The sequence below is a fragment of the Zea mays genome, chromosome 2, assembly GCF_902167145.1.
Source record: "Zea mays cultivar B73 chromosome 2, Zm-B73-REFERENCE-NAM-5.0, whole genome shotgun sequence".
Taxonomy (NCBI): domain Eukaryota; kingdom Viridiplantae; phylum Streptophyta; class Magnoliopsida; order Poales; family Poaceae; genus Zea; species Zea mays.
In genome coordinates, this window is record NC_050097.1 from 9,864,647 (window position 1) to 9,890,109 (window position 25,463).

At 49.3% G+C, this 25,463-nt stretch overlaps 3 protein-coding genes across 10 annotated transcripts; 1 reads left to right on the top strand and 2 right to left on the bottom strand.

Moving 5' to 3' along the window:
• Positions 1 to 6,452: 6,452 nt before the first annotated feature.
• LOC103645930 (translation initiation factor IF-2) lies at positions 6,453 to 8,085 on the bottom strand. The gene has a single exon (XM_008670657.3). It carries the CDS (start codon positions 7,652 to 7,654, stop codon positions 6,620 to 6,622), a length of 1,035 nt encoding a protein of 344 aa, XP_008668879.1. The 5' UTR covers positions 7,655 to 8,085; the 3' UTR covers positions 6,453 to 6,619.
• Positions 8,086 to 12,760: 4,675 nt separating this feature from the next.
• LOC103645931 (LRR receptor-like serine/threonine-protein kinase FLS2) lies at positions 12,761 to 16,881 on the top strand. The gene is made up of 2 exons (XM_008670658.4): positions 12,761 to 16,064; positions 16,159 to 16,881. Exons 1-2 carry the CDS (start codon positions 12,839 to 12,841, stop codon positions 16,503 to 16,505), a joined length of 3,573 nt encoding a protein of 1,190 aa, XP_008668880.1. The 5' UTR covers positions 12,761 to 12,838; the 3' UTR covers positions 16,506 to 16,881.
• A 374-nt stretch (positions 16,882 to 17,255) lies between these two features.
• Positions 17,256 to 20,412, bottom strand: LOC100280552 (uncharacterized). 8 transcript variants are annotated; one of them, XM_008669664.4, is made up of 6 exons: positions 18,805 to 20,412; positions 18,520 to 18,640; positions 18,366 to 18,431; positions 18,213 to 18,278; positions 17,794 to 18,054; positions 17,256 to 17,560 (listed from the first exon to the last, which is right to left on the bottom strand). In XM_008669664.4, exons 2-6 carry the CDS (start codon positions 18,601 to 18,603, stop codon positions 17,480 to 17,482), a joined length of 558 nt encoding a protein of 185 aa, XP_008667886.1. In that variant the 5' UTR covers positions 18,604 to 18,640; positions 18,805 to 20,412; the 3' UTR covers positions 17,256 to 17,479. The 8 variants fall into 8 exon arrangements, with proteins under 8 accessions (XP_008667886.1, XP_035820663.1, XP_020403278.1 ...); XM_035964770.1 differs by having other exon boundaries at positions 17,265 to 17,554; XM_020547689.2 differs by having other exon boundaries at positions 17,265 to 17,554; positions 18,744 to 19,617.
• Positions 20,413 to 25,463: the final 5,051 nt, after the last annotated feature.

The window sequence follows — 25,463 nt, forward strand, 5'->3', positions numbered from 1 at the left end:
TAAGGGCTCGTTTGGAAACAAGGTAACGGAGGGGGCCGAGGGCCGAGGGGGAGGGGCGAAAATCATTTACTATTCAAAATTGAATATTACGGGATTTTAGCCAGCTCAATCTTCTCCATTTAACTTACTCCCAAACAAGGTCTAAAAGTTAACTAAATTAGAAGTGGTTGGCTAGTTGTTTAACCAACAACTAATTAAAACTGTCTAAAAAAATATTCCACCTATTAGCCCTCTTGTTTGAATACATTAGAACCAACTTTGATCAATGTTTGGCTAGTTAGTCATTTATGAAACAGTCCTTTTGTCTAGCTATGGGTATTTGGAGTACGAATCATTTCCATGAAGATGAACTCGTGCACAAACACTTGGAATTGGGGATTTGGGTGCTACCATAATAATAATAATAATAATAATAATAATAATGCCATGTATAAACAGAAACAAGCATCAAGGGAGAATTCAAGATGGGAAAAAAATAATATCACAACAGAAACATGGTGGGCTACTGCATAGCATTGGTCCATCTAAGCCCAATTGTGTACTTGGGCCAGCCCGGGGCTCCTTAACCACATCCACATGTGTTCAGACCCATAGCTACCGCTCTGACGCTCTCCGATCGGCTAGAACGCCACCCCAGCTTGCGCAACCAAGGCCCAACAAAAGCATACGTATTTGGCAGTGCACCTTCTCAAGTCTCATCAAATTTTACTATAAAATGTTGGGTTAGGTTATTGATGGTAATCTTGTCAGTCTCTATTAGAACTGTGAGCGTGAGATGGACACGTGGACAAAGCATAAGCGACATGGATCTTGGTTTGTAGATTTGACTACTGCTCTGTGAGTGTGGTTAGATCTGCTAGTCTGCGGTGACGGGTTGTTGTAAGTGAGCCGAGATTTTCTTTTTGGCCTGGACAGTAGGTAAAATGGCTTTGGATGCATAGGTTAGAATATCATAGATTTTGCGGACATTACAGTCCTACTCTTTCTAGTTTCTGATTCTGCCGTGCCTTGTAGCTATGGCAATCAGTAGTTTCAGATTTTTGGTCGGTGTCAAAATGCATGCCGCCTAGCGCTGCACCTGCACCAGCACCACCTCTATTCCTCCTGCTTCCCAGCGAAACGCAGAGATGCCGTGCATGATCCACATCCATCCACAAAACTTGCGGCATCCGGAAAACTCGGCCCGTGGTGCGGCCGGCCGGTGCGGTGAGAATAACAAATGTCCACAAGGCTTTTAGCCCAGCCAACCCATTGGAAAGCAAGAGCAGCAAGGGCTAATTAAAGGAAGACAAACCCAAACAGAAAAAAAGACTCATATAACTAATTAAATATTTTATTTGAATTATACCTATTGGAGATAGTTACTCTGGGAAATGACACGAATCCTAAGTAAATTTGAGTTCCCCAACCCACTCCAATTTCATAGGAGATTTGAGTTTCCAAACTTATCTATTTTTTCCTTTGTACCTCCTCTAATTCAGAATGAGATTTGAATTTTCAAACTAACCTAAGGGTGGATGACGATTCATATCGTGTGTAGTACTAGTACAAAGTGAGGAGTAGGTTCTCCTATTTAAAAAACGTATCACGTGCAATCGATACAGCAAAGACACAAAGATAGAGGTAGAATCACCTTTTAAAAAAAACAGAGAGAGGTGGTAGGGTTATTTTAAAAAACAATATTTCTAAAATAGGCCTTATATCCCGTACTCCCTCGTCCCTAAATGTTTGTCGCTATGGTATTCGTGTCGGTAAAACTTTCTTAAGTTTGACTAAATTTATAGAATATATTAGCAACATTTATATCTCCGATTAATCCTAATAAAAATAGATTTAAATATATATATATATAATGATACTAATTATGTACTATAAATATCCATATTTTTATATAAATATGGTCAAATTAAAAAATCGTTGACTCCATAAAAAATGATAGCAATCAACATTTGGATTACTTGTGTTTGTGTCTTGGTTGCGCGTCGATACGTTCCCCTATTCATTGTTCATTCCTTCCGACAGCCACGTGCACGTTTCATACTCCCTCCGTCCGGTTGAATTAGGCGCTCTAGCCCAAACAGTATGTCCAATGAATTTGTCGCTTTACCTCCGTCACGCCGTTCGCACTGCCGCCGCCGCTGCGTCGTTCCCCATGCGCCACATATTCTCGTTCACACCCTGATTGCGCACCATAAAGGAAGCCAAATCCCATTTCGATCTGCATCAGCAGCAAGCCAGCAAAGGAGCGATTCCAGCGATCTGCATCAGCAGCCAAATCCCATTTCTTGTCTAGCAACAAAGTACGTCTATAAAGCCAAATCCCATTTCTTGTCTAACAGCAACGTCCGTCTAGAAAGCCAAATCCCATTTTCAAATCAGCATCAGCAGAACCTCCGTCTAGGAAGCCAAATCCCCATTCGTGGTCATGGAGGAGCCGTCAAAGGAGAGGAGCCATCAATAGAATTTTTGTTTTGCACTGTTCGATAGGGGTCCTCTTCATCTGGCAATACATAGAAGTTCCTTGATTTTTTTGTCATGTTGAACCATTTCTCGTCTATGTGGATTATATTGTCCATACACTTGAATCTAGGCTCGTTTGGCAAACTGTTTTCGTCAAGCAGTGATACACACCATCGTAGCCGATCTGTTTTGTTATCTTGTCTTAGTAGTGGTTTTAAAGTGTTCGAGTGCCTACGCACTTTACCTTCCTTAAACAACTTATGAAATGTGCTTTTCTTTATTCCAAGTTGTTGCGCTGCACTACGAATTGTGCTTCTTTCATTCAAAGGGATGGTAGCAAGTGCTGATAGGTCAGCTTGTATTCTTTTCTTTCCATTATTTGTAATCATCTTTGAACCAACATCAACTTGAATGTTTGCAGCTTTACATACCTCAGCTCTTTCCCATATGCGCTGCACAGTTCGAATGCTACAATCAAACTTGTGTGCAACATCCCGGCTTGAGTATTTTTTCTTTTTACCTGTATTGCTATCAGTAAGTAGTTCTTTATATATTTCATCTCTAACTTGTTCACTGAGATTTGGTCCTCTACTTCTTGTACCTGTTGTTTGATGTGTGGTGGCACTATTGTCGTGATCGAAGTCAACATTACCTGCATTTTTCAAAAGTCAAACTATGGCTATATTTTTTTTGTACAGATGCATGTTTATTAGGTTCAAACATATCCAACCTTGAGGTACTTCATTGAGATCTGGAATCATTTGAAATGTGCCCTGACCATGAATAAGAGCAGGTATATTTGGATCACCATAGTCTTCGTTGAATCCATCATATCCCCAATATATATTTGGATCGAATTGGTCATGTATTTCATCTAAACCAATTTCTACGACAAAAAGAAAGGACAAACACGTTCTTACTGGAAAGGGCGGAGTAGTTCAGAACTGGACAAAAAGAAAGGATTTGTTTTGCATACCTGTGTTCAAGCCATCTGGTTGTTGAGGACTGGCAACTTCCTGTTCTACTATCCCAAATTGATGTACACCAACATTAAGATCAGGTATTGCATCTTGCGCTAAACAAAAAAACCATGCAAGTAGTTCAAGATTTTGGTACAGTAAAAGTATGCAATATTAGCATAAATGAAAGTGGATACGGACTTACCATGTCCTTGTACAGATAATCCAATATTTTCTTGTGGCATGATGTTATCATTATCATTGTCACTGCCAGAGACGTGTCCTAGCAGATTTAGATCAAGACATAATTTCTGAGACATGATCGATTTTTGTTGTATGACTTGTGGTCTTATTCTGAGAAGTGAGAGTGTTTTCTTTATATAGAGTGGAGTGGACAGTGCACCAAACAAAAACGAAACGTCAAGGTGCAGACTGGCGCCAAATTAAAATCACGAATCCTGGAGACCGGTAAAATATTTGTGCAGGTGCATGGCGGGAAGAGACAAGATTACATTTTGGCGCCACTTCGAGTGGAACAAGCAAGCATCCCACCTTTAGTGCCGCTTTGGTCAAAGAGCCAAGGATTAATGAGCTTTTAATAGTTGTTCTGTAATTAACGCTTAATGCAGATAAAGCAGGGTTACATGCGTCATTTCTTCTCTTCTGTAACCTGTCTCAAAATAACCAGAACGCCTAATTCAACCGGACGGAGGGAGTATATTTTTTTTCGCTCACCTGTCTGCCTCGTGCGAGCGGTTGGCTGCCTCTCCTCGTCCGTGCCGACTGCCAGAGTCCGCGACGGGAGCGAGCAGGACACACGACACAGGGCCCCCTTCCCTCAGACCCTCAGGGCCTCCCGTCGCGCGTCCCGCGCCGCGCCCATGCTAATCCCTGTATTGCGTTCGCGTCGCGAGTCGTGACGGGTGACGGTGGCCCAGCCGGCCAGCCCCCAGGCGGCAGGCGCCACGCGAACGGGATGGGACGAGACGAGACATGGCATCTCGCAGCCTGGCACTGGCAGTCCCCTTCCCCTTGTCAGATGCCATGCCATCGCCAGACTGCCAGTTCCATTAGCCGCCGCGCGCAAGCTACCCGATGGCTGGCTCTGGCTGGCTCATCGATGAATCCTCGGGCAAAGATGAGGGTCGTCCACTTCCGTAGTGGCAGCGTAGCGGTAGTATACTTTGAGGCGGTGCACTGGCCTGGTGCGTGGTGGCCGCTGCAACTGGAGACCTGCGGGCAGTCCAGCCCACAGGCGTTAGCGGCGCCATGCCTTGGCGACGTACGGATGTGATCACGAGACGGGGCCCCGTACGCAGGCCAGGCTCAACCACCCAGCTTTTCGACAGGTGACTCCAAAGTAGTAGTGTATATATAACTGAACCACTCCGCTATCCCCAACAACGCCGTCGACGCGTGAATACCAGCGGCAGCGGCGAGAGACAGCGGCGCCGGAGACGCCAATGCACGTATGAGTCAGACTCCAGTTAGGCGGATTCTCCATTCCCTAACTACTTTTTCTTTAAAAGTGAAAATTTCTTATGAAAAATAGGGTTCCTAAACTGACCCTAAAAATGCCAAAATCGACATCATGTGAGTGGCTAAGATTGCAGTACATCTCGTGCTTAGAGATCGAACTCAATAATTAAAGACCTATAACTCGACAATTAAGGACTTGTTCTGTACATCTCGTCCTTGGAGATCGAACTCGACAATTAAGGACCTGTAACTCGACAATTAAGGACTTGTTCTGTACATCTAGTCCTTGGAGATCGAACTCGACAATTAAGGACATGTAACTCGACAATTAAGGACTTGTTCGTTAGAGTCTGAATTCGGAAAAAGAGAAATAGAGCGTCAACTGAACATATAGTGGTATTTTTTTGACAAAGAGGAACACCCCCTGTTTCATTACGAAATAGACAGAAACATAGTTCATACATGACCACAGAGGCCACTAGAAAAGAAAAGCCGACAAAACACACGCAACTATCAGCCGAAGAAAACATGACACGGGGAAAGCCTTCCACCGAAGAGCCACAGACCATCTAACAGAACTGACCAAAAGCAGAGCATAAAGAACCAACCGAAGCGACATGATCATGACAGAGCAAACTAAGGACTTATCATGTTTACAGGCAAAACACCCACATGATTAAAGTTCCCATCACGGATATACCAAAAGGACAAACTAACACACAATATTCATTGAATGCGTCTATCAACCGGCTTCCATCCATGAGCTTTTCTGAAAATTTCACTTGTTGTTTTTCGGATTCTGAGGTTTCCTTGCTCCACCAGTTTTTTTCCTTCTCTTCCTGTCGAATTGTCCAAGCATCAATCCAGAAACAACACAAGAAGATCACATTAGTCGGATCATCAATTAATCTATCGTTGAACATATAGTGGTATATGTATTCGATTTTGTTCAATATCCAACTTGTCAAAATCACAGAGAACCAAACACCACCGTAGACCGTAGTATCCCGTTTGAAACATTTCAAATCCAATTAAGGGCTTGTTCGGTTAGCTCTCAATCCATGTGGATTGAGTGGGATGGGATGGGTTTGAAACCCAAATAAGTCAAACCTCTTCTCATTTTTTTCCAATCCCATCCAATCCATTTGTTTTGGGAATAACCGAACAAGCCCTAAGCAGACAGACAAAAGAAAGATATTATTAATTCTGTCAGGACGGGACATTTTGCGTTAAAAAAAAGAAGACCTGCACGGATCACGAGGCCTCCAATCGAGTACCAACCAAACAATTCCTCTTTCTTGCGGCAGGGCAGCGTTGGCGCGTTGCCATTGCATCGGTTCATCCTGTTACGTCGTACTGCCAAGGACGAAGAAATTTGAAAATCGTGTGACGAGTCTTGTCTTTTCTACAGTCTATCTACTGGAGTGAACGTCACTCCTCTTGAGTTGGAGTGATTTGACATTGCATATTGATTAGTGCTTGGGTTTTTGGAACAGAGGATGAAGAGTAGGAGTAGCACGTAGCATGATGATTATTGATCTCTTGGATTTCAGATCTCACCAAAGTTTCCCTGGAATTTCTCTTGTTCTGATCCTACAACTGAACTAAACACTGGGAGTTGGCGTTATATTACAACGATCGGAAACAACAACAACAACAACAACAAAAAAAAAAAAGAGACAAGGAGAATCCAATGCATCATTATCGCACAAGCGTGGCCGCTAATCCTGTGGATCTCTCAGCACCATGGCCAGCTTCTCCGGCCTGTTCCTACGGCCCGCGACGTCCCTCTCCTTGGCCGGCGACGACGGCATGAACAGGTGGCCGAAGCCGAAGACATTGATCACGGGATCCACGCGCACATTGGCCGAGTAGGACCGCTCCATGCCCCTCGGCCGCGGCCGGCGCGGCGCGGCGCCCGCCGACGCCGGCGTGCTCGAGCAGCGCTCCAGGCCGCGGAACACCACGCGTCCGGACGCGCTCACGCGCGGGCTCTCCGCGGCCACCGCGGGCCGGGACGGACGAGAGGGGCCGCGCGGCCGCCACGGCCCCGCGCCCGCGCGAGGGTTCCTGCAGGAGTCCGAGGAGGACGCCGAGGACGAAGAAGACGAGGCTCGGGCCAGGAGCGGGTGCGCGCCCGCCGGCTCCTGCCGCTTCGGGCGCGGCGGCGCGTCCGGGCCGGCGCCGGCCTTGTCGCCGCCGGTAGGTTTCGTCCTGGACGACATGAGGTGGAGCAGGTTCGCCACGGGCGCCGACCGCGTCCGAAGCGGGGAACACGACGGCGGCGCGCGGCGCGCGTTCTTTCCCGAGTCGGCCGAGGACGCCGAGGACGAGGACGAGGACGAGTCCCGCGAGAGGAGCGGCCGGAAATGCGTCTCCCGTACCGCGTGCAGATACCCACCCGCCGCGCGGTTGCTGGCGTCGGCGGCGGTAGCCTTGGGTTTCCTGGAGCCGGAGACGAGGAGGAGGAGGTCGCGCCAGCGGCGCCCGGCGCATCGCGGGGCGCGAGGCGACGTCGGCTCGGAGGACGCGGGCTCCACGTCCAGGCACGGCGGAGGGGAGCAGGGCGCCGATGCGGGCGCCGGCCGGTGCAAAGGCACGAGCTTCCCGCCGGAGAAGAGCTCGTCGGCGGCCGAGAGCGCTGCCGCGGCGGCTGGCACGACGTGGAACTCGAACTCGCCGACGTCGGCCTCGGCCGGAGCGACGGGGCAGTGGAACGCGAAGGGGTCCGGCGACGTCACCGCTGCGGCTGCCATTGCCGGGGGTACCGGGGCATGGACGCGTGAGGCGAGGCCGCGAGGTGGCGAGCGGCAACTTTAAACTCGCGAGAGGCAAGAGCCGATCGAGTACGTACGAGAGTGGAGAGCAGTTGGTTTTGGTTCGGCGACGGCGGTGCCTGCCGGTGGCGTGCCAGCGCGGAAGTAGTTCGGTTCGATCCACCGTGTACTGAAAAGTTCCCATGATATACGGGCGGTTTCGGGCTACCGGGTCGAACGCGCCGGCTTGGCGGACGGAGAACCCCCGAACCCGGGAGCAGAGAATACGATGCAGCAGGCAACGAATCAAACGCTGCCCAGCGCCATTATGCTAGGCCTCTGAGTTCTGAGCCTGAGCATCCGATTGCAGCTTACTTGCTCTGATAGTGAGTGAGTACCCCTCTTTTACTTGCCACAGTACAAGAGCAGGTCAACCAGACAATTTATTAGTACTGTCCAGTGTTGACTTTTCAGAATCCGCCTTTCAGGTCAGGAAAGCGAGCTCCCCTTCGTTTATTTAAATTTCTACTATGATCTATCGGGTGCCTGATGCCAATCCTCTGTTAGTTTTAGTGCCAATGGTTGGTTTTTGGTCGAGTATGATGGAACTACGTGTTGCACACCGTCAGCGTCATGTGGGCTGCCGCGGCAGGCAGGGGACAGACATTCCGGTTAGTTAGGGTGGTGGGGTGGGGGAGCTCACCAATCATCACCATCAACACAGATGATACTACATCCCGTCGGCCTGGCCTGATTACATAACATGGGAATCGCCACATGAGTTTCGGTCGGTATCCTAAAAATCGCACGCACTGCTGGTGCTGGATTCATTCAATTCAGCGAGCACACACACACGCACACACACACAAAAAAAAGTTGCTCCTAGTAATTCAGACTGCATGGCATGGATTGACCAGCATCGTTCTGACGCCGGAGACAGGCAATAAACACGCACGTCGCAGTTTGTGTGGCAGCAGAATTGAAGACGACGACTGCGTACTCTTTGCGCATGTGTCTTGCAGGAAATTCAGAGGGAGAAACGGCCATCTGAGACCCAAAACAATCAAGAAGTTGCTCCCAATCTTGGTTATTAATCTAGAGCTTGGTGAGATTGGCCAAGGACAAAAGAGAAAGGCGTCTAGAGGTAGGCATGTCTCCTTTAACTGCCCGTCAATCAGAACCACCGTACCTACTGAATCTGTCAGATACAGGCAGCCGCTTCAAGGTGAAACGCATTTCGTATGTCCCAGCTCTAACCATGCGGGTACCAATATTTTTAGAAAAGGGAATATTATTAATATTCCAGCTTCTGTATCAGTTGATACATTCGGCTGTCAAACTCATAAACATGGGGTTCCACATTGGAACGAAATCTTACATTCTACAAAGATTTCATAAATTTAAGCTCTCAAACTATGCTCTCAATCTATGAAAAAAAGACCATCCATTATTTGAAAAGATCTCCATCATTGTTGTTTCAAGCACACGACAGGCCCATTTTACTTGAGGTCTGTCCTCCTCCTTCTGCAACAGTGTCCAGAACCTTGTCTAATGTGTCTCTCTGAAAGTGACCTGCAAGGGAGTGGAAACTTGTGCATTATCAAAAACCACATCATTACGACTTAACCATATAGCCCAACAGAGGGCACATGCGGGTACCAATATTGGACTGTTCGTTTTGGATTAAATACGGCTGTTTTGACTGCTACGTATCTTTTGCCATCGACCGTTTTTTCTATCATCAAAAGAGTAGCAAAGGCCAAAAACTGTATTCACGAGTCACGACGTCCCTTATTCGGGCGCAAAAGAAAAGGTCGCGTAGAGACAGTGCCCAATTCGGTCATGCATCAGCCATCACCCATCAGCCATCAGCCTCTGTGGTTTGTGGAGGCGAGCATGTGAGGGCTACGAGCAAAAAGATGCCCTGCCGTTTGGCGCCCTGCGGGATGTGGCCGCCCTGTTGGCCCGGGAACAAACCAAGCTTTTGAGGCCGTTTGGAACATGGCCCAGGAGCTTAGCTGCCTGCTAATGGCCACTTTTGCTAAAGATTTCCTCTGGTTATTCTTCTATCTACCTCCCGAAAGAAAGATAGGGCAGGATGGATGATGTCCTGACGAAGAATGTCGGCGGACAAGGCCAACAGTAATCAGTGAAGGCCACCTCCCCCCCTGGCCCCTGCGGCAATCATTTCGACCAGAGTGTTTTCTGATTTTATGTCCCCTAGAAAGCAGTGAACCAGGAATCGGCTGTGCAATGAGCCATCACTTCAGTCAGTTTTCCTCTTCCTCAGTTGTCACCATGGAGGATAATGCATTTCTCTCCTCTAGCCTTCTTCTCTTCCCTCCACCCCTATTTTGTTAGTTTTTTTCCTTCTTTTTCTTCAGAATCTTTTTCATTACTACTGCTACTACCCACACCCATCTGCTCGGTGCAAAACGAAGTAATTAGCCGTTTAGAGAGGCATGTATTAGTCGGTATGCGCATCCCAATGGACGCTATTTAAGCAGCGTCAACAAATATTTGAAACACTTAAATTAAACATGGTTTATTTTTAATTCGAATATATTCCCTTTAGAAATACTTTTTTTTCTTAAACATTGTTTGTTTTTAATTCCTTGAATGAGAATCCATCAATATTTTTTTCGAGCTATACATTTTTTTAAGATTATGGAAACCAAATTGTTCCCGCATTTTTGCAATCTCTTGCATACGGCCATACAAATCAAAACATGACAAACATCTTCCTTCTGACAATCACAATAATAAAGCATCAACAAATGAAGCTCCTTCTATTCTAGCATTAGACTTCTGGCTTGCAAGCTATACATGAGCATGAATTATGGCATTCTCCTAATTTCCATTGCATAATTTGTTCTACACTTGAGTTATTAAGCATAAAGCGTATACATCTGTCTTCAATTGCTAATCTCGTCTATGCAGCATTGATAAGCTTTCTTACTGGATCCAAGTGGTTATAGAATCAGTGCACTAGCAGTCTACGACCAGATCATACATTTGTCATTTGCACTTACAAATCCATCGTGTCTGTCAACTATGAGCAGAGCCAGAGCTTGGTTGCTGTCAAACAGCATCGACCGGCTCGTTGTCTTCTCCACGCATCACACCTTCCACCTTCTTCAACCAATCTGTCGCGCCCCTTTGCTTGCGCGCCCCCCATTCTCGTCCTTGGCAAAATTCTGATTATAAAAAGTGACAGAAACGATAGCAAAATGACAACTAAGGTTTGATGCTTACAATATGTTTATGCAGGAATGGATGATAATTAATTTGTTTTATTGGGTAGGTAGGTCTTGTATATAACATTCAGATTATATAAAAAATGGAAATACGACTTTGTCTCCGCATTAATATTTTCAGTGGAAAACAACTGAAACAAAAAAAAGTGAAACAACAAACCAGTTACCGCTCACCAGAGATGGAGTTGCCGGCCGCGCGGCGTGTAAGGGTTATGGGCCGCAGCGGACCCGGAGCCCACGCTGCTGGTTACCATGGAGGCCCAGAGGCACCGTCTTGTCCGAATAGTGGAATAAAATGGGTTTCCAAACTAGACCGGACTTCTCCGCGGGAATGGAATCGAAGATCAGTCTCTATTGCTATCTCTACCCACGCCCGTTTCCTCGCGTCCAGCCCGGCACGGCCGCACGAGTTGTCGTCCTGTCGACGTCACGTGCCGCCCCGCGCGTCCTGCTTGGTTCTCACAAGTCACAAGTCACAGACACCCCGCTTGTCTGCAGCTAGCCCGCCATCGCAGTCCACCGTCCTCCGTCCAGCAACTTGCATCGCTCCCCGCGCGCATACCGAGCCGAAGCCAAAGCGATTCCATGGGCCCCCTTGCGCGCCGCGCCGTGGCGTCGCTGGAGACGAAAATACACGTACCCATTGCGTGCGCCCGTCCTTGCCGCCCTGTCCGTTTCCTCCTGCTATACCGTGCATGCACCAGCCAGGCACGCTTCCGCCTTGTTTAAGACTGGGCGGAGCCCGTGACTTGAGCTGGTTTTTCAGCTCGTGCGCCTTCAGCGTCCGTCACTGGTGGCTAGCTGATCACGGGAGTCTTCTCTTCTTTGAGGTCCGTAGTGGCGTAGTGGAGAGAATCAGAGAGAATGGACAACATTACTCAATACCTTTTTGACCTGGGCGGGCTAGAAGAATACCATTATTATTCAGTGATCATCCGACCTCTTTTCTATATGCAGTCTGCTGCTGCTACTGTTTGCCGTCGGCAAGTTGGTGCTGACCGTGGGCCCGGTTTGGCCATCCATCGCCCTGGTTTCCAGCTAGGCGAGCATGAGTGCGTGTGCGCGCTTCTCTTAGTGGTCCAACAAGTGATGCTCCATATCCAGCGGGGCTTTTGTATCTTTGCCAAGTCTTCCCTGCGACCTAGAGATGCGAAGGTGCATTTTTGCCTACTGATTACTTAGTACTGACCAAACGTATAATATAGATTCCGAGCAAGGAGCAAGCAGTTCAGCCATGAAAATTTGTTCCTTGTTCGAAAGCTTTGAAAGCTGCACACGCCGCGTTCGCCGTTCAGATAACAATGCTTCCTGCAGGCAACTAAGCAAATCCATCCAATACCCCGGCTTCGCTGATGCCGACGATCTTCGCAACTTTATACCCTAATGTTTCCCTTAATAATCTGAACACAAAACTCCGCAACCGCAGAGACGAACTCAACTGAACAGACGTGAACTTTTGCAGCCGCAGCGAAACGGTAGAGCCTCTCATCCCTTATCCGTGGCCGGCGCTGCGGCACGCCGGAGTGTTTGGCAGGAAATTTCGGCGCCTTTCCGGTACCCGTTCACGTCGGGGCCGCGAACGCTCATGTCGGCACGGCTGTCAGTATCTGCATTACCGCGGCGTCTCACGGCTGCGTCGCATGTCCGCATCGCCCCGTCCGTACCGTACCGGACGGTCCCGTCCCGTCCCGTCCTCCCCCATCTCGCATATTTCCCGCCACATTACAAGTCAAGCCATCCTGTTTTCCGTCGCGCGTTGACGCCGCTGGGAAATACAACGTTGACTTCACTTGGCAGCCGATGATGGCACGGGCACGGCCTCCGCGCACCGCGCTCGTCCTTATAAGCTTGTCAATCGCCAGAGTCCACATTCGAACACAACACACATGGTGCCTTGGAGATAGAAGAAAAAAAAATTGCAAGTGGAATGGCATCCTGGAAGAACACTTGCTCTTACTCTTACACTCCAGTGTCAAATGCCGTTGCGATGCTAGCTCTAGCGTTGCTGGTCCTGGCGGCGCCGGCGGCGTCCGCAGTCCCCGACGCGTCCGCGTCCGTGCACCTCGAGGCGCTGCTGGCGTTCAAGAAGGCCGTCACCGCCGACCCCAACGGCACGCTGACCAGCTGGACGGTGGGGTCCGGCGGCGGCGGCGGCGGCGGCCGCTACCCACAGCACTGCAACTGGACCGGCGTGGCCTGCGACGGCGCCGGCCACGTCACGTCCATCGAGCTGGTGGACACCGGGCTCCGGGGCACGCTGACGCCGTTCCTGGGCAACATATCGACGCTCCAGCTGCTGGACCTCACGTCGAACCGCTTCGGCGGCGGCATCCCGCCGCAGCTCGGGCGCCTCGACGGGCTCGAGGGGCTCGTCCTCGGCGCCAACAACCTCACCGGCGCCATCCCTCCGGAGCTCGGCGGCCTCGGGAGCCTCCAGTTGCTGGACCTCAGCAACAACACGCTCCGCGGAGGCATCCCGCGCCGCCTCTGCAACTGCTCGGCGATGGCAGGGTTGAGCGTCTTCAACAACGACCTCACCGGCGCAGTCCCCGACTGCATCGGTGACCTGACCAACCTCAACGAGCTGGTACTCTCGCTCAACAGTCTCGACGGCGAGCTGCCGCCGTCCTTCGCGAGGCTCACGCGGCTCGAGACGTTGGACCTCAGCGGCAACCAGTTCTCCGGCCCGATCCCGCCGGGGATCGGCAACTTCTCGCGTCTCAATATCGTCCACATGTTCGAGAACCGGTTCTCCGGCGCCATCCCGCCGGAGATTGGCCGCTGCAAGAACCTGACCACGCTCAACGTGTACAGCAACCGCCTCACCGGCGCGATTCCAAGCGAGCTCGGGGAGCTCGCCAGCCTCAAGGTGCTGCTCCTGTACGGCAACGCGCTCTCGTCGGAGATTCCCCGCTCGCTCGGCCGGTGCGCGTCGCTGGTTTCGCTCCAGCTGTCCATGAACCAGCTCACCGGGTCCATCCCGGCCGAGCTCGGAGAGCTACGGTCGCTTCGGAAACTGATGCTCCACGCCAACAGGCTCACCGGAGAGGTGCCGGCGTCGCTGATGGATCTCGTCAACCTGACATACCTGAGTTTCAGCTACAACTCTCTCTCCGGACCTCTTCCGGCGAACATTGGATCGCTCCAGAATCTTCAAGTGCTCGTCATTCAGAACAACTCGCTCTCCGGCCCCATTCCGGCGAGCATTGCCAACTGCACTTCGCTGTACAACGCGAGCATGGGGTTCAACGAGTTCTCCGGGCCTTTGCCTGCCGGCCTTGGTCAGCTACAGAACCTACACTTCCTGTCCTTGGCGGACAACGACAAGCTGTCCGGCGACATACCAGAGGACCTTTTCGACTGCAGCAACCTCAGGACGTTAACCCTGGCCGGGAACAGCTTCACCGGCAGCTTGAGCCCTCGCGTCGGCAGGCTCAGCGAGCTCAGCTTGCTGCAGTTGCAGGGTAACGCTCTGTCCGGGGCGATACCGGAGGAGATGGGCAACCTGACGAAGCTCATCGCCCTGCAGCTCGGGGGAAACGGGTTTGTCGGGCGCGTCCCGAAGAGCATCTCCAACTTGTCGTCCCTGCAGAAGCTCACGCTGCAGCAGAACCGCCTAGACGGCGCCCTGCCCGACGAGATCTTCGGCCTGCGGCAGCTCACTGTCCTCAGCGTCGCGTCGAACAGGTTCGTAGGCCCGATCCCCGACGCCGTGTCCAACCTGCGGTCCCTCTCCTTCCTCGACATGTCGAACAATGCGCTGAACGGCACGGTACCTGCCGCGGTGGGAAGCCTCGACCATCTCCTCACGCTGGACCTCTCCCACAACCGCCTCGCCGGCGCCATCCCCAGCGCGCTGATCGCGAAACTGAGCGCCCTGCAGATGTACCTCAACCTGTCGAACAACGGGTTCACGGGCCCGATACCGACCGAGATCGGCGCCCTCACGATGGTCCAGTCCATCGATCTGTCCAACAACCGCTTATCCGGTGGTGTCCCGTCGACGCTGGCAGGGTGCAAGAACCTCTACTCGCTCGACCTCTCTGCCAACAATCTCACCGGCGCCCTGCCTGCCGGCCTCTTCCCTCACCTCGACGTCCTCACAAGCCTGAACATCTCCGGCAACGAGCTAGACGGCGACATCCCTTCAAACATCGGCGCACTGAAGAACATACAGACGCTGGACGCGTCACGGAACGCGTTCACGGGGGCCCTACCGTCGGCACTGGCGAACCTGACCAGTTTGAGGTCGCTGAACCTCTCCTGGAACCAATTTGAGGGTCCCGTGCCGGACTCCGGCGTGTTCTCGAACCTGAGCATGTCGAGCCTGCAGGGCAATGCTGGCCTCTGCGGCTGGAAGCTTCTCGCTCCCTGCCGCCACGGCGGAAAGAAGGGGTTCTCGAGGACAGGGCTCGCGGTCCTAGTGGTGCTGCTGGTGCTGGCCGTGCTGTTACTACTGGTGCTTGTGACGATCCTCTTTCTCGGATACCGGAGGTACAAGAAGAAGGGAGGCTCTACCGGTGCAAACAGTTTCGCGGAGGACTTCGTCGTGCCGGAGCTGAGGAAGTTCACTTGCAGCGAGTTGGATGCCGCCACCAGTTCATTCGACGAAGGCAACGTCATCGGTAGCAGCAACCTGAGCACGGTCTACAAGGGCGTGCTCGTGGAGCCCGACGGCAAGGTGGTCGCCGTGAAGCGGCTCAACCTAGCGCAGTTCCCGGCCAAGTCCGACAAGTGCTTCCTCACCGAGCTTGCGACTCTGAGCCGCCTGAGGCACAAGAACCTGGCGCGCGTAGTCGGGTACGCGTGCGAGCCCGGCAAGATCAAGGCTGTGGTCCTCGAGTTCATGGACAACGGCGACCTCGACGGCGCGATACACGGCCCGGGGAGGGACGCGCAGCGGTGGACGGTCCCGGAGCGGCTGCGCGCGTGCGTCTCGGTGGCGCACGGACTGGCGTACCTGCACACCGGGTACGACTTTCCCATCGTGCACTGCGACGTCAAGCCGTCGAACGTTCTCCTCGACAGCGACTGGGAGGCGCGCGTCAGCGACTTCGGCACTGCGAGGATGCTGGGCGTCCATCTGACGGACGCCGCCGCGCAGTCGGCGACGTCGTCGGCGTTCAGGGGCACCATCGGGTACATGGCGCCAGGTAATCTACATGGTGCTCTAGCACCAATTCTGCAAATTTCTTGGCACTTCTGCAAGAAAACGTTTTTATCTGTCTGTACAATCCAATCACGCAGAATTCGCGTACATGAGGACGGTCTCGGCGAAGGTGGACGTGTTCAGCTTCGGCGTCTTGATGATGGAACTGTTCACCAAGCGACGCCCGACCGGGATGATCGAGGAGGAGGGCGTGCCACTGACACTGCAGCAGTATGTGGACAACGCGATCTCGAGGGGCCTCGACGGGGTGCTCGACGTCCTGGACCCCGACCTGAAGGTGGTCACCGAGGGCGACCTGTCCACGGTGGCGGACGTGCTGAGCCTGGCCCTGTCGTGCGCCGCGTCCGATCCGGCGGACCGGCCTGACATGGACAGCGTGCTTTCAGCCTTGCTGAAGATGAGCAAGGTCTGTGGAAGAGACTAGATGCCTGCTGCAAAAACGCGAACTGAAATTCGTGCTGCAAGATCTGTTCAAGCAAAGGGAGAACCCTGCTTCTGATGAGTACCACCCGGACGCCGGACGGGACGCCAAAGTGTCATAGATTCGGGCTGCTCCTGTTTGCACGTGTAATGAGTTCAATCTGTTCAGAGCCAGCATGGAGCTAGATTCCAGGCTATAGTGACTTTTATGTGCCCTATGAATGGTTCGCTGAAACCAGTCTAGCCCATGCTGCCTGACGGAATGGGCCTGAAGTGGTAGTACTGTAGGCCTTTTGACTGTTGATTTTCTTTGCCGCAACATACCTGCATACGCAGAAGAATGGAAGCTGAAAGATTTGGCCAAGTTGTGGGGGAGGATATATTATTCATCTCATTGGATTGGATGCAAACAACAGTGTCCATCAATCACATCAGACATGATAATGTGAATTCTAGTCCCAACGCAGATGTCTCTCAAATTTACAGCAATGGCTTATTGGTGGGGAGAAGGAATAATGTCCCTGAAAACACTCTCTCATGTTGTGGCTAGCAAATCATGTATATGCAAAACACTATTTATACTCTACATTATACTGTACATTATATTATTTATATATTTGATGTAAAAGAGGGTCACAACTATAAGTTAATTACGCCTCCATCAGAACGCGGGAGTTAAAGGTAGATGCGATCAATCTAACAAGTAGTAGCATACTGCTGCACAGATAAATTCAGACGCCACCTGTCAGCCTTTGCATGAACATGGAGGAGAATTGGACGGTAAGATTCAGATAGCAAAATGAGCAGCATCACAATCACAACGTTTTATTTAATAACACAACTAGCTAGCTAGTTAACTAGTACTACACATTCATGGAATTCTCTCAGGTGAACCATGCTGCAGGTCCCAAACTGAACGATCTCTTCCGAGTTCAAGGCTGCACGCCTGCCGTGTCAAATTTTGTCATTAGGAGCACATCACTCCATGAAGTTATACGAGGAACTCCCAGAAATCCATCCAGTGTTGTGGCTCGTGTTGGGTAGGCCACCCCTCTGTTCCTGAATCAGAGGTAAACTTCTCATAAGGCGTGATGAGTAGCTAGCACCGTTCAGGTAAAAGCTGACAGTGTTGGCATTTGAACTGTATATCCCTGATCTAGCAGCTTAAATTTTCATCTTTCCCCACAAAGAAAAATCTTAAATCTTGAAATGCGTGAAATACGAGAAAAGAAGAATAAAGACAAGAAAAGGTTAAAATTAACTTTGATATCTATAATGTTTGAACATATTACCGGTGTATAAAGTTGCAATTTCGGCGGCCTGAGAAAGTTCTGAGGCGGCTCAGAAGAGTGCAAGTTCTGCATCTGGCTCAAGAAATCCGACTCGACGTTAGATTGTCGCTGGGGGTTGGCTTGAGTTATCTGAAATTGCCGGTGCTGCTGGCCGGATGGGCGCAATGGAGGCAACTGGGCAGGGTCAGCCGTGATGTAATGCATGTATTGCTGCAGCTCAAGAGGAACCACTGGTGACATTCCCTTCCCCATGACCAGCATCTGTGTGCATATATGACAATGTGATGATCTACTATAGCACCCATAATATCTGGAGGCTGAATAAATAAAACAGGAAAGGATGCAGGAGAGAAAGATAAAAATAAATAAATGTCTAGTGTAACCAACAATTGTGTATCTGATATGATTTCATTCAGTACCTGAAGCTGTAGCTGAAGGGATTTTAGGTAGTCGATTGCTTCGTCTAGCATCGAAACTTTGTCGGTCTGAAACAAGCTATTCTGAGATCAAACGAAAAAGAGAACAGCAGAAGGGGTATGGTCGGATTAAAATTAAGACGCAATGCATGTTACCTTGTTGCAGTTTGGAAGAAGCTCCTGTAATGCTTTCAGCTTCTCGTTGATCTTATCCCTTCTCCTCTACAAATGTTCCAAGCAAAAGAGATCAAATGCCGGTAACTGGTCATGATCCGTCCATACAAAATATGCATGATGCATAACAACCTACCCTTTCTGAAAAATTGTGGAACTCGGCAGATCTGCTTCTGCGGGTGGGTGGAGTAGACCGTCTTGGAGCACTGCCATCTTCCATGAGCTCTTGAGGCTTGACAAAGTTGCTCACCAGCTTTCTAACAACAAGATACTAAATGTGTCTAAGAGCTAAGAACTTGATTCTGAGCAAGAATGATGATTAAACTTTCTTTAAAAAAATCGAAAGGGAGATGATCAAACTTTCTGAAACGCATATGAAAAGCAACGGCTGAAAGCTATATTTCCTCCTTGCAATGCATACCGTTGTTTGCAGTGACTGCCTTCTACTTGGCTCCCTCAATGGCCTCCTCCTCTTATGAATCGATTGATACTTGCGTGTCTACTCTAACTGGTCCAGACCTAGGCTAGCCTAGAAATGGAAGAGCATGAGAGCTTTCTAGATAACCTGATGGCCTGGTCCGTTCGACCCACCAACCTTTAGCCCTGCACAGTATTTATGCCACCTGATTTCTATAAGCTTTCGCGTCATGGCAGGACTGGGTGACTGTACCCATATCCTTATCTTCCATCGGCCTTAGAATTTCCTGTTTGGACTGTAACCCGATACCATGTACCCGAGTCTCTGGCAGTAGCAAGCAAGCCTACGGTTATATGTAGCATATGCCCATTTGCATTTCGGATTTGTCCAGTACCCTCACCTACCTTCCCAGGGAATGGCTCAAACTTTTCCTTTGAGCAAGGAATGGCTGAAACTTGACGCGCAAATAAAAGAAACGAGAGACACTGAAAATAAAATTAGTTAGTGGAGAAAATGGTAGCTGGAAACACAGTGTACCACTTGCGCGAGAGCGGGAGGAATCTGAACCACACAAACCGACAAACTATAGGAGAATAAACAACTTGGGGATCGGAACTTTGGAATAACTCGCCGTTACTAAATTCCGCAGGATGATTGTGCAGCGTAGCAGGGTAGCAGGAAGCACGGGTGGCTTGTTTGATTGGTGATCTCGCAGGCAAATGCGAGCCAGGCAAGTATGCATGGAATGTTCTCAAAATACCTATGATGACTTCCCTTTGCTCTCTCTCTCTCTCTCTCTCTCTCTCTCTCTCTCTCTCTCTCTCTCTCTCTCTCTCTCTCTCTCTCTCTCTCTCTCTCTCTCTCTCTCTCTCTCTCTCTCTCTCTCTCTCTCTCTCTCTCTCTCTCTCAGTCTGACTTGCGCTTGAGCTGGGTTCAGGTTTGATTTGACTGGTTTGACTGACTAAGGGGGTGTTTGGTTGCTGCTGCTAAAGTTTAGCCCGGGTCACATCAAGCATTTGACTTTTAAATAGGAGTATGAAATATAGACCCAACCAACTGGACTAGATTCGTCTCGTCTTTTAATCTTTGGCTGACAAATTAGTTTTATAATCCGACTACATTTAATATCCGGAACGGAGGTTCAAACATTCGATATGACATGGGCTAAATTTTAGTTTGGGGTAACCAAACACCCCCTAAACCAACAACAAATTGCATGTCTAGATCAGCTATTCCTCTGTGTAATAGACTTAAACGCGAGTACGCGACACATACAAATCAAGTTAGTTCGGTGCTGACGACCGAACATGCTGTGTGCTCACTGCTCAGCGCTCTGCTCGGCAGACCAGAGACGCAGGCAGCAGGCACACAGCCCTAGCTGGCTAGCTGGCCAGCTCCCCGCGGCGGAGCCTGCGCGTGCGGTGCCTCGGATGCCACGCGGCGCACGCAGGCATGCTGCACTCCTCGCCCAGTCGCCCGCTGCACATCGTCGCTGCCTTCGGATGCCGCCTCTCGCGGAGCCGAGTCACAGCACGCGCGGCTAGGGATTGGGTGGGATTGGGAATTTTTTCGGAGCAACGCGAACCAGGCAGGACCGCAGAGAGCACGAGTGAAAGGAGTGTAGACTTGCGGTGGTGGTCTGGACTCTGGTGGGACCGTGGGAGAAAGAAGTGACAAGACACGACTGGGCCCAGTGCGTTTGGTTACAATAACATGATGATACACTATTTTTTAAATAAGATTATTTAATTCAGAATTAAGGATTAAGATAATATTATTATAATATTATCATTAGTTATCTCTTAAAATTAAAGATATGAGAGGACGCTAGGAGATATCACTGTCCTGACTGTCCCGCAACCAAACGCATTAGGTCGGGAGAGAATGATTGGACTGAAGGAGTAGGCGTTTGAGCCAAATTCTTCACGTGTCCAAAAAAACTAAATTCTTAACATGATATTGAATTTATTTATCTATGTTAGTAGTTACAGATCTTTAATCGGTTGCAATACAAACTGTTTCAATAAAAAATAAAATAATTTATTGTAATATTTATATGTACGCGTATGTACTTATGATACATAAAATCACCGTCAGCATAAAAGAGCATGAAAAATAATGCTTGGGCAACCACGCTCTTCCCAGCAGCTGGGTGGCGTGGTGGTGGTGTGGACGAGCGCCAAGAGGATACGTGGTGTGCGTGTGCGTTTTTTCTTCGCGCGCAGACGCTGGTCAATTTTCTAAGTGGCAAAAGATATGAGAATCATTAGAGATGTCTTTTTTTTAATCCTGCCAAAAAAACCCTGGATTAATAGTGTTTTATTTTGGAACTCTTGGAGATGCTCTGTAAGCAGCGGTCTAGTAGTCCAGAACAGAGAAGCGTGAATAAAGTTTAGTGACTAAAATTTAGTCACTTTTAGTCCCTAAAGAAGCAAACATGGTGACTAAAGTGGGTGACTAAATTTTAGTTGTTTAGTCACCAATGGAGTGACTAAAAAGAACTAAAGTGTGGTTTTTACCTTATTTGTCATCTTCACTTTCTTCTTGCAGCAAACATCCACTATTAATAGGGGTGATACATTCATTATTCACATCACTTAATGCTCTTTAGTTTGATTTAGTCACTGGAACTAAACGGTATACTTTAGCGACTAAACTTTAGTCAGTGACTAAAGGAACCAAACATGGTCTAAGTCTTGGCTTGGTTGCAGGGCTCTATGTAATGCCCAAAATTTTTATAAGAAAATAAATGAATAAATATACCTCTATGCTAGAATTTTGAGGAGTTCTTGATTTTTTTTTCTTTTCTCCTTTGTGCATATTCAACTAAAGAAATTAAAGTGGTCAAATGACAAAATAAATAAATACGTGTATGTGCATCTCATACTAGAGTCTATTTGGGTGTGCACATAATAATACTAATAATAAACAAATTATAGAAACACATTAATGTTCAAATTTGGAAGCTAGACATAATTTGGAAATTCTAAAATATGGAGAATGGTTATAATAAAATAACGTTGGTCAGAATAGGTCTTAATAAAGAGTAGACATTGAAAAATGATTTCAATCAAAACAAAGGGATATGAACTACATAATACACCTTTGACTTGACTACACACCCGAAATAATATACACTTGAAATGAATGTGATGTGTATTTCATGTTGAAAAAAAAGAGAAAGAAGCCTATTACTTGCGCTTGGGCTGAAAAGCCTTCCTCGCCAGCGCCAACCCACTCTACGCACCTTCCTTTTTTTCTTTTGAGACACTTCCATGTGGGGCCCGCGCGTCATCTCTTTCCTTCTCATCGAAACAGCCGTGCGCGCGTGGAATGGCTCCGCGAAGCTCAGGTCGTTCGTACAGGCGCCGCGCGCATCTCGCTCTCTCGCCCACCGCCTGAAACCCTCGCCGCCGGACTCAGACCTCCTCAGCGGGACCCACATGGTCAGGCGCTTCGTCCCCGCGGACAGAGCGCGTCCTGGAACAGAGTCCGCGTGGAAATCGCAGGTTTGGCCAACGGCGTCCGCGATTCGATCTCCAAGCTCCCTGGCCGAGATCCTCGCTGCTCGCCCCGGCTCAGACTTGGGCGCAGCCTGGGTATAAATCTGTGGCCGTTGTCCCCAAACAACGGCGCGCAGAGAGGGAGAGAGACCAGGGCGAGAGAGAATGGCCGCTGCGAGGGAGTTCCGCCGTGGGCGAAATCCATGGTGGTTGCCGTTCGGAGTCAGGGATTGGGCCGATTGGCTTCGCAGTGTCGTACGGATGTTGCGCGCCCGCTCACCTGGCGGAATCGGCGACTTGGGCGAGCTAATCTCCTCGTCGTCGCGGATATCGTGCCATGGTCGACGCTCCACTGTGGTTGGGCCGCTCGGACTTCGTCTCCGGTAAGTGTTTGGTCACATGGTGTTCGCTTTGGCCTCCGCAATGCGTAGCATAATCGGGATGGGAGTTCTTGAGTCCGTGTGGGGATGGGTTTGTCCCCATCAATGGCGCCGCCGTGCGTATAGGGCACCGCCGGTCGGAGTCAGAGGAGGGAGGTCAAAGTTATACCAGCCGCAGATCGACTCGGGCGTGGTGACGAGATTAGTGGGCACTGGACCGTTGATCTGGTGTTGTGTGGCTGTGATCAGATCGTAGGGTGGTTGGTTGGGTCGATATCTGTACCGTCGGTTGTGAGATGGTCGGCACAGATCAAATCTCGCTTCGTAAAATCCTGGCCAACGATTGATGATCCGGTGGACAGAATGGTATACCGGTTCGTTTATAAGATCAGGATGATCTGCGCCGTGAGCTTCTGATCATGCGGTTGTGTGATGTCCATACCTCTTTGCCGTGTAATTATTGCAAAAGAGACCCTGAGGTATTACCTATTCAACCCGCCGTCCACCCTTATGTTGTAATATTACGGATTGGTCCTGAACTTTATGAGTTAGACCCTAGGCTTCTGCAAAATTGTGTCCGCAGTCCAGAAAGTGAATAAATGGAATAAAATAATTCAGAAAATGTTTTCTAATATAGAAATAAACCTAGAATCTTATTTAATATATATTTAATTCATCTTAGCTCCGAATTAATTTATTCCAGTTGCTATAAATTCATAATAATATTGTTTATCATCTGGTAACCTTATTTTATTATGAAACATGGGTATAATTTATGCACTTAATTTCTTTTGTGTCCAACACTTAAATCTTTATAAAATCATAACTTTATAACCGTAGCTCCGAATTTAGTGGTTCTCGTTTCCACGATTTCATTACGCATCGTAGAATATTATTATGTAGTTTAACCTTATGTTTGGTGTGATGTTAATTTTGCCTATACCATGATTGTTTGTATTGCTACGTCTAGCAGTGAGGACACGTGTCATCTGAAGATCATCCTGGTACCTGGAATCTCAAGTCCCAGGCAAGTTGTGCCCTTGATCACTTCTTTTACCCACTCATGTTCTAATTAATCATAATGATCTGCATAGGTTAATTTTGATGGGATCTAATAGGTTACCCTAGTTTGTCTATCTTTATGCCTTGTTTGCCACTGAACTTTTTGGGTAGTACTTGCTAGTGCTATATGTGGTTTGGGCATTGAGATACACATTATTCATGATTATACTTTTGTTATCCGTTGTTATTTACTGTTCATGTCAAGATTGAAAGTCGCCTAGAGGGGGGGTGAATAGGGCAAAGCTGAAATTCACAAATATAAACACAACTACAAGCCGGGTTAGCGTTAGAATTATAAATGAGTCCGCGAGAGAGGGCGCAAAACAAATCGCAAGCAAATGAAGAGTGTGACACGTGGATTTGTTTTACCGAGGTTCGGTTCTTGCAAACCTACTCCCCGTTGAGGAGGCCACAAAGGCCGGGTCTCTTTCAACCCTTCCCTCTCTCAAACGGTCCCTCGGACCGAGTGAGCTTCTCTTCTCAAATCACTTGGGAATCAAACTTCCCGCAAGGGCCACCACACAATTGGTGCCTCTTGCCTCAAATACAAGTGAGTGTTTGATCACAAGAAAGAATCAAGAAAGAAGAAAGCAATCCAAGCGCAAGAGCTCGAAAGAACACAAGCAAATCTCTCTCTCTAGTCACTAGGGCGTTGTGTGGAATATGGAGAGGATTTGATCTCTTTGGTGTGTCTAGAATTGAATGCTAGAGCTCTTGTAGTAGTTGGGAAGTAGAGAACTTGGATGCCATGAATGGTGGGGTGGTTGGGGTATTTATAGCCCCAACCACTAACTTGACCGTTGGTGGAGGCCGTCTGTTTGATGGCGCACCGGACAGTCCGGTGCACACCGGACAGTCCGGTGCCCCCGCCACGTCACCAGTGCCGTTGGAAATTGACCGTTGGAGTTCTGTCTTCTGGGCCCGCCTTGATGTCCGGTGGCGCACCGGACATGTACTGTAGGATGTCCGGTGCGCCAGCATGGGCGTGCCTGACCTCTGCGCGCGCTGGCGCGCAATAAATGCGCTGCAGGTAGCCGTTGGCGCCTGAAGTAGCCGTTGCTCCGCAGATGCACCGGACAGTCCGGTGTACACCGGACAGTCCGGTGTACACCGGACAGTCCGGTGAATTATAGCGGAGCGGCTGGAGTGAAAATCCGAGGCTGGCGAGTTCCTGAGGCCGTCCTTCCATGGAGCACCGGACATGTCCGGTGCACACCGGACAGTCCGGTGAATTATAGCGCGAGTGCCTCTGGAAATTCCCGAAGGTGACGAGTTTGAAACCTGAGTCCTCTGGTGCACCGGACAGTCCGGTGGCACACCGGACAGTCCGGTGCGCCAGACCAGAGGAGCCTTCGGTTGCTCCTTTGCATTTTTGTTGAACCCAGCACTTGGTCTTTTTATTGGCTAAGTGTGAACCTTTGACACCTGTATAACTTATACACTAGAGCAAACTAGTTAGTCCAAAGATTTGTGTTGGGCAATTCAACCACCAAAATTATTTAGGAACTAGGTGTAAGCCTAATTCCCTTTCAATCTCCCCCTTTTTGGTGATTGATGCCAACACAAACCAAAGCAAATATAGAAGTGCATAATTGAACTCGTTTGCATAATGTAAGTGTAAAGGTTGCTTGGAATTGAGCCAATATGACTACTTACAAGATATGCATGGATTGTTTCTTTCTTATTTAACATTTTGGACCACGCTTGCACCACATGT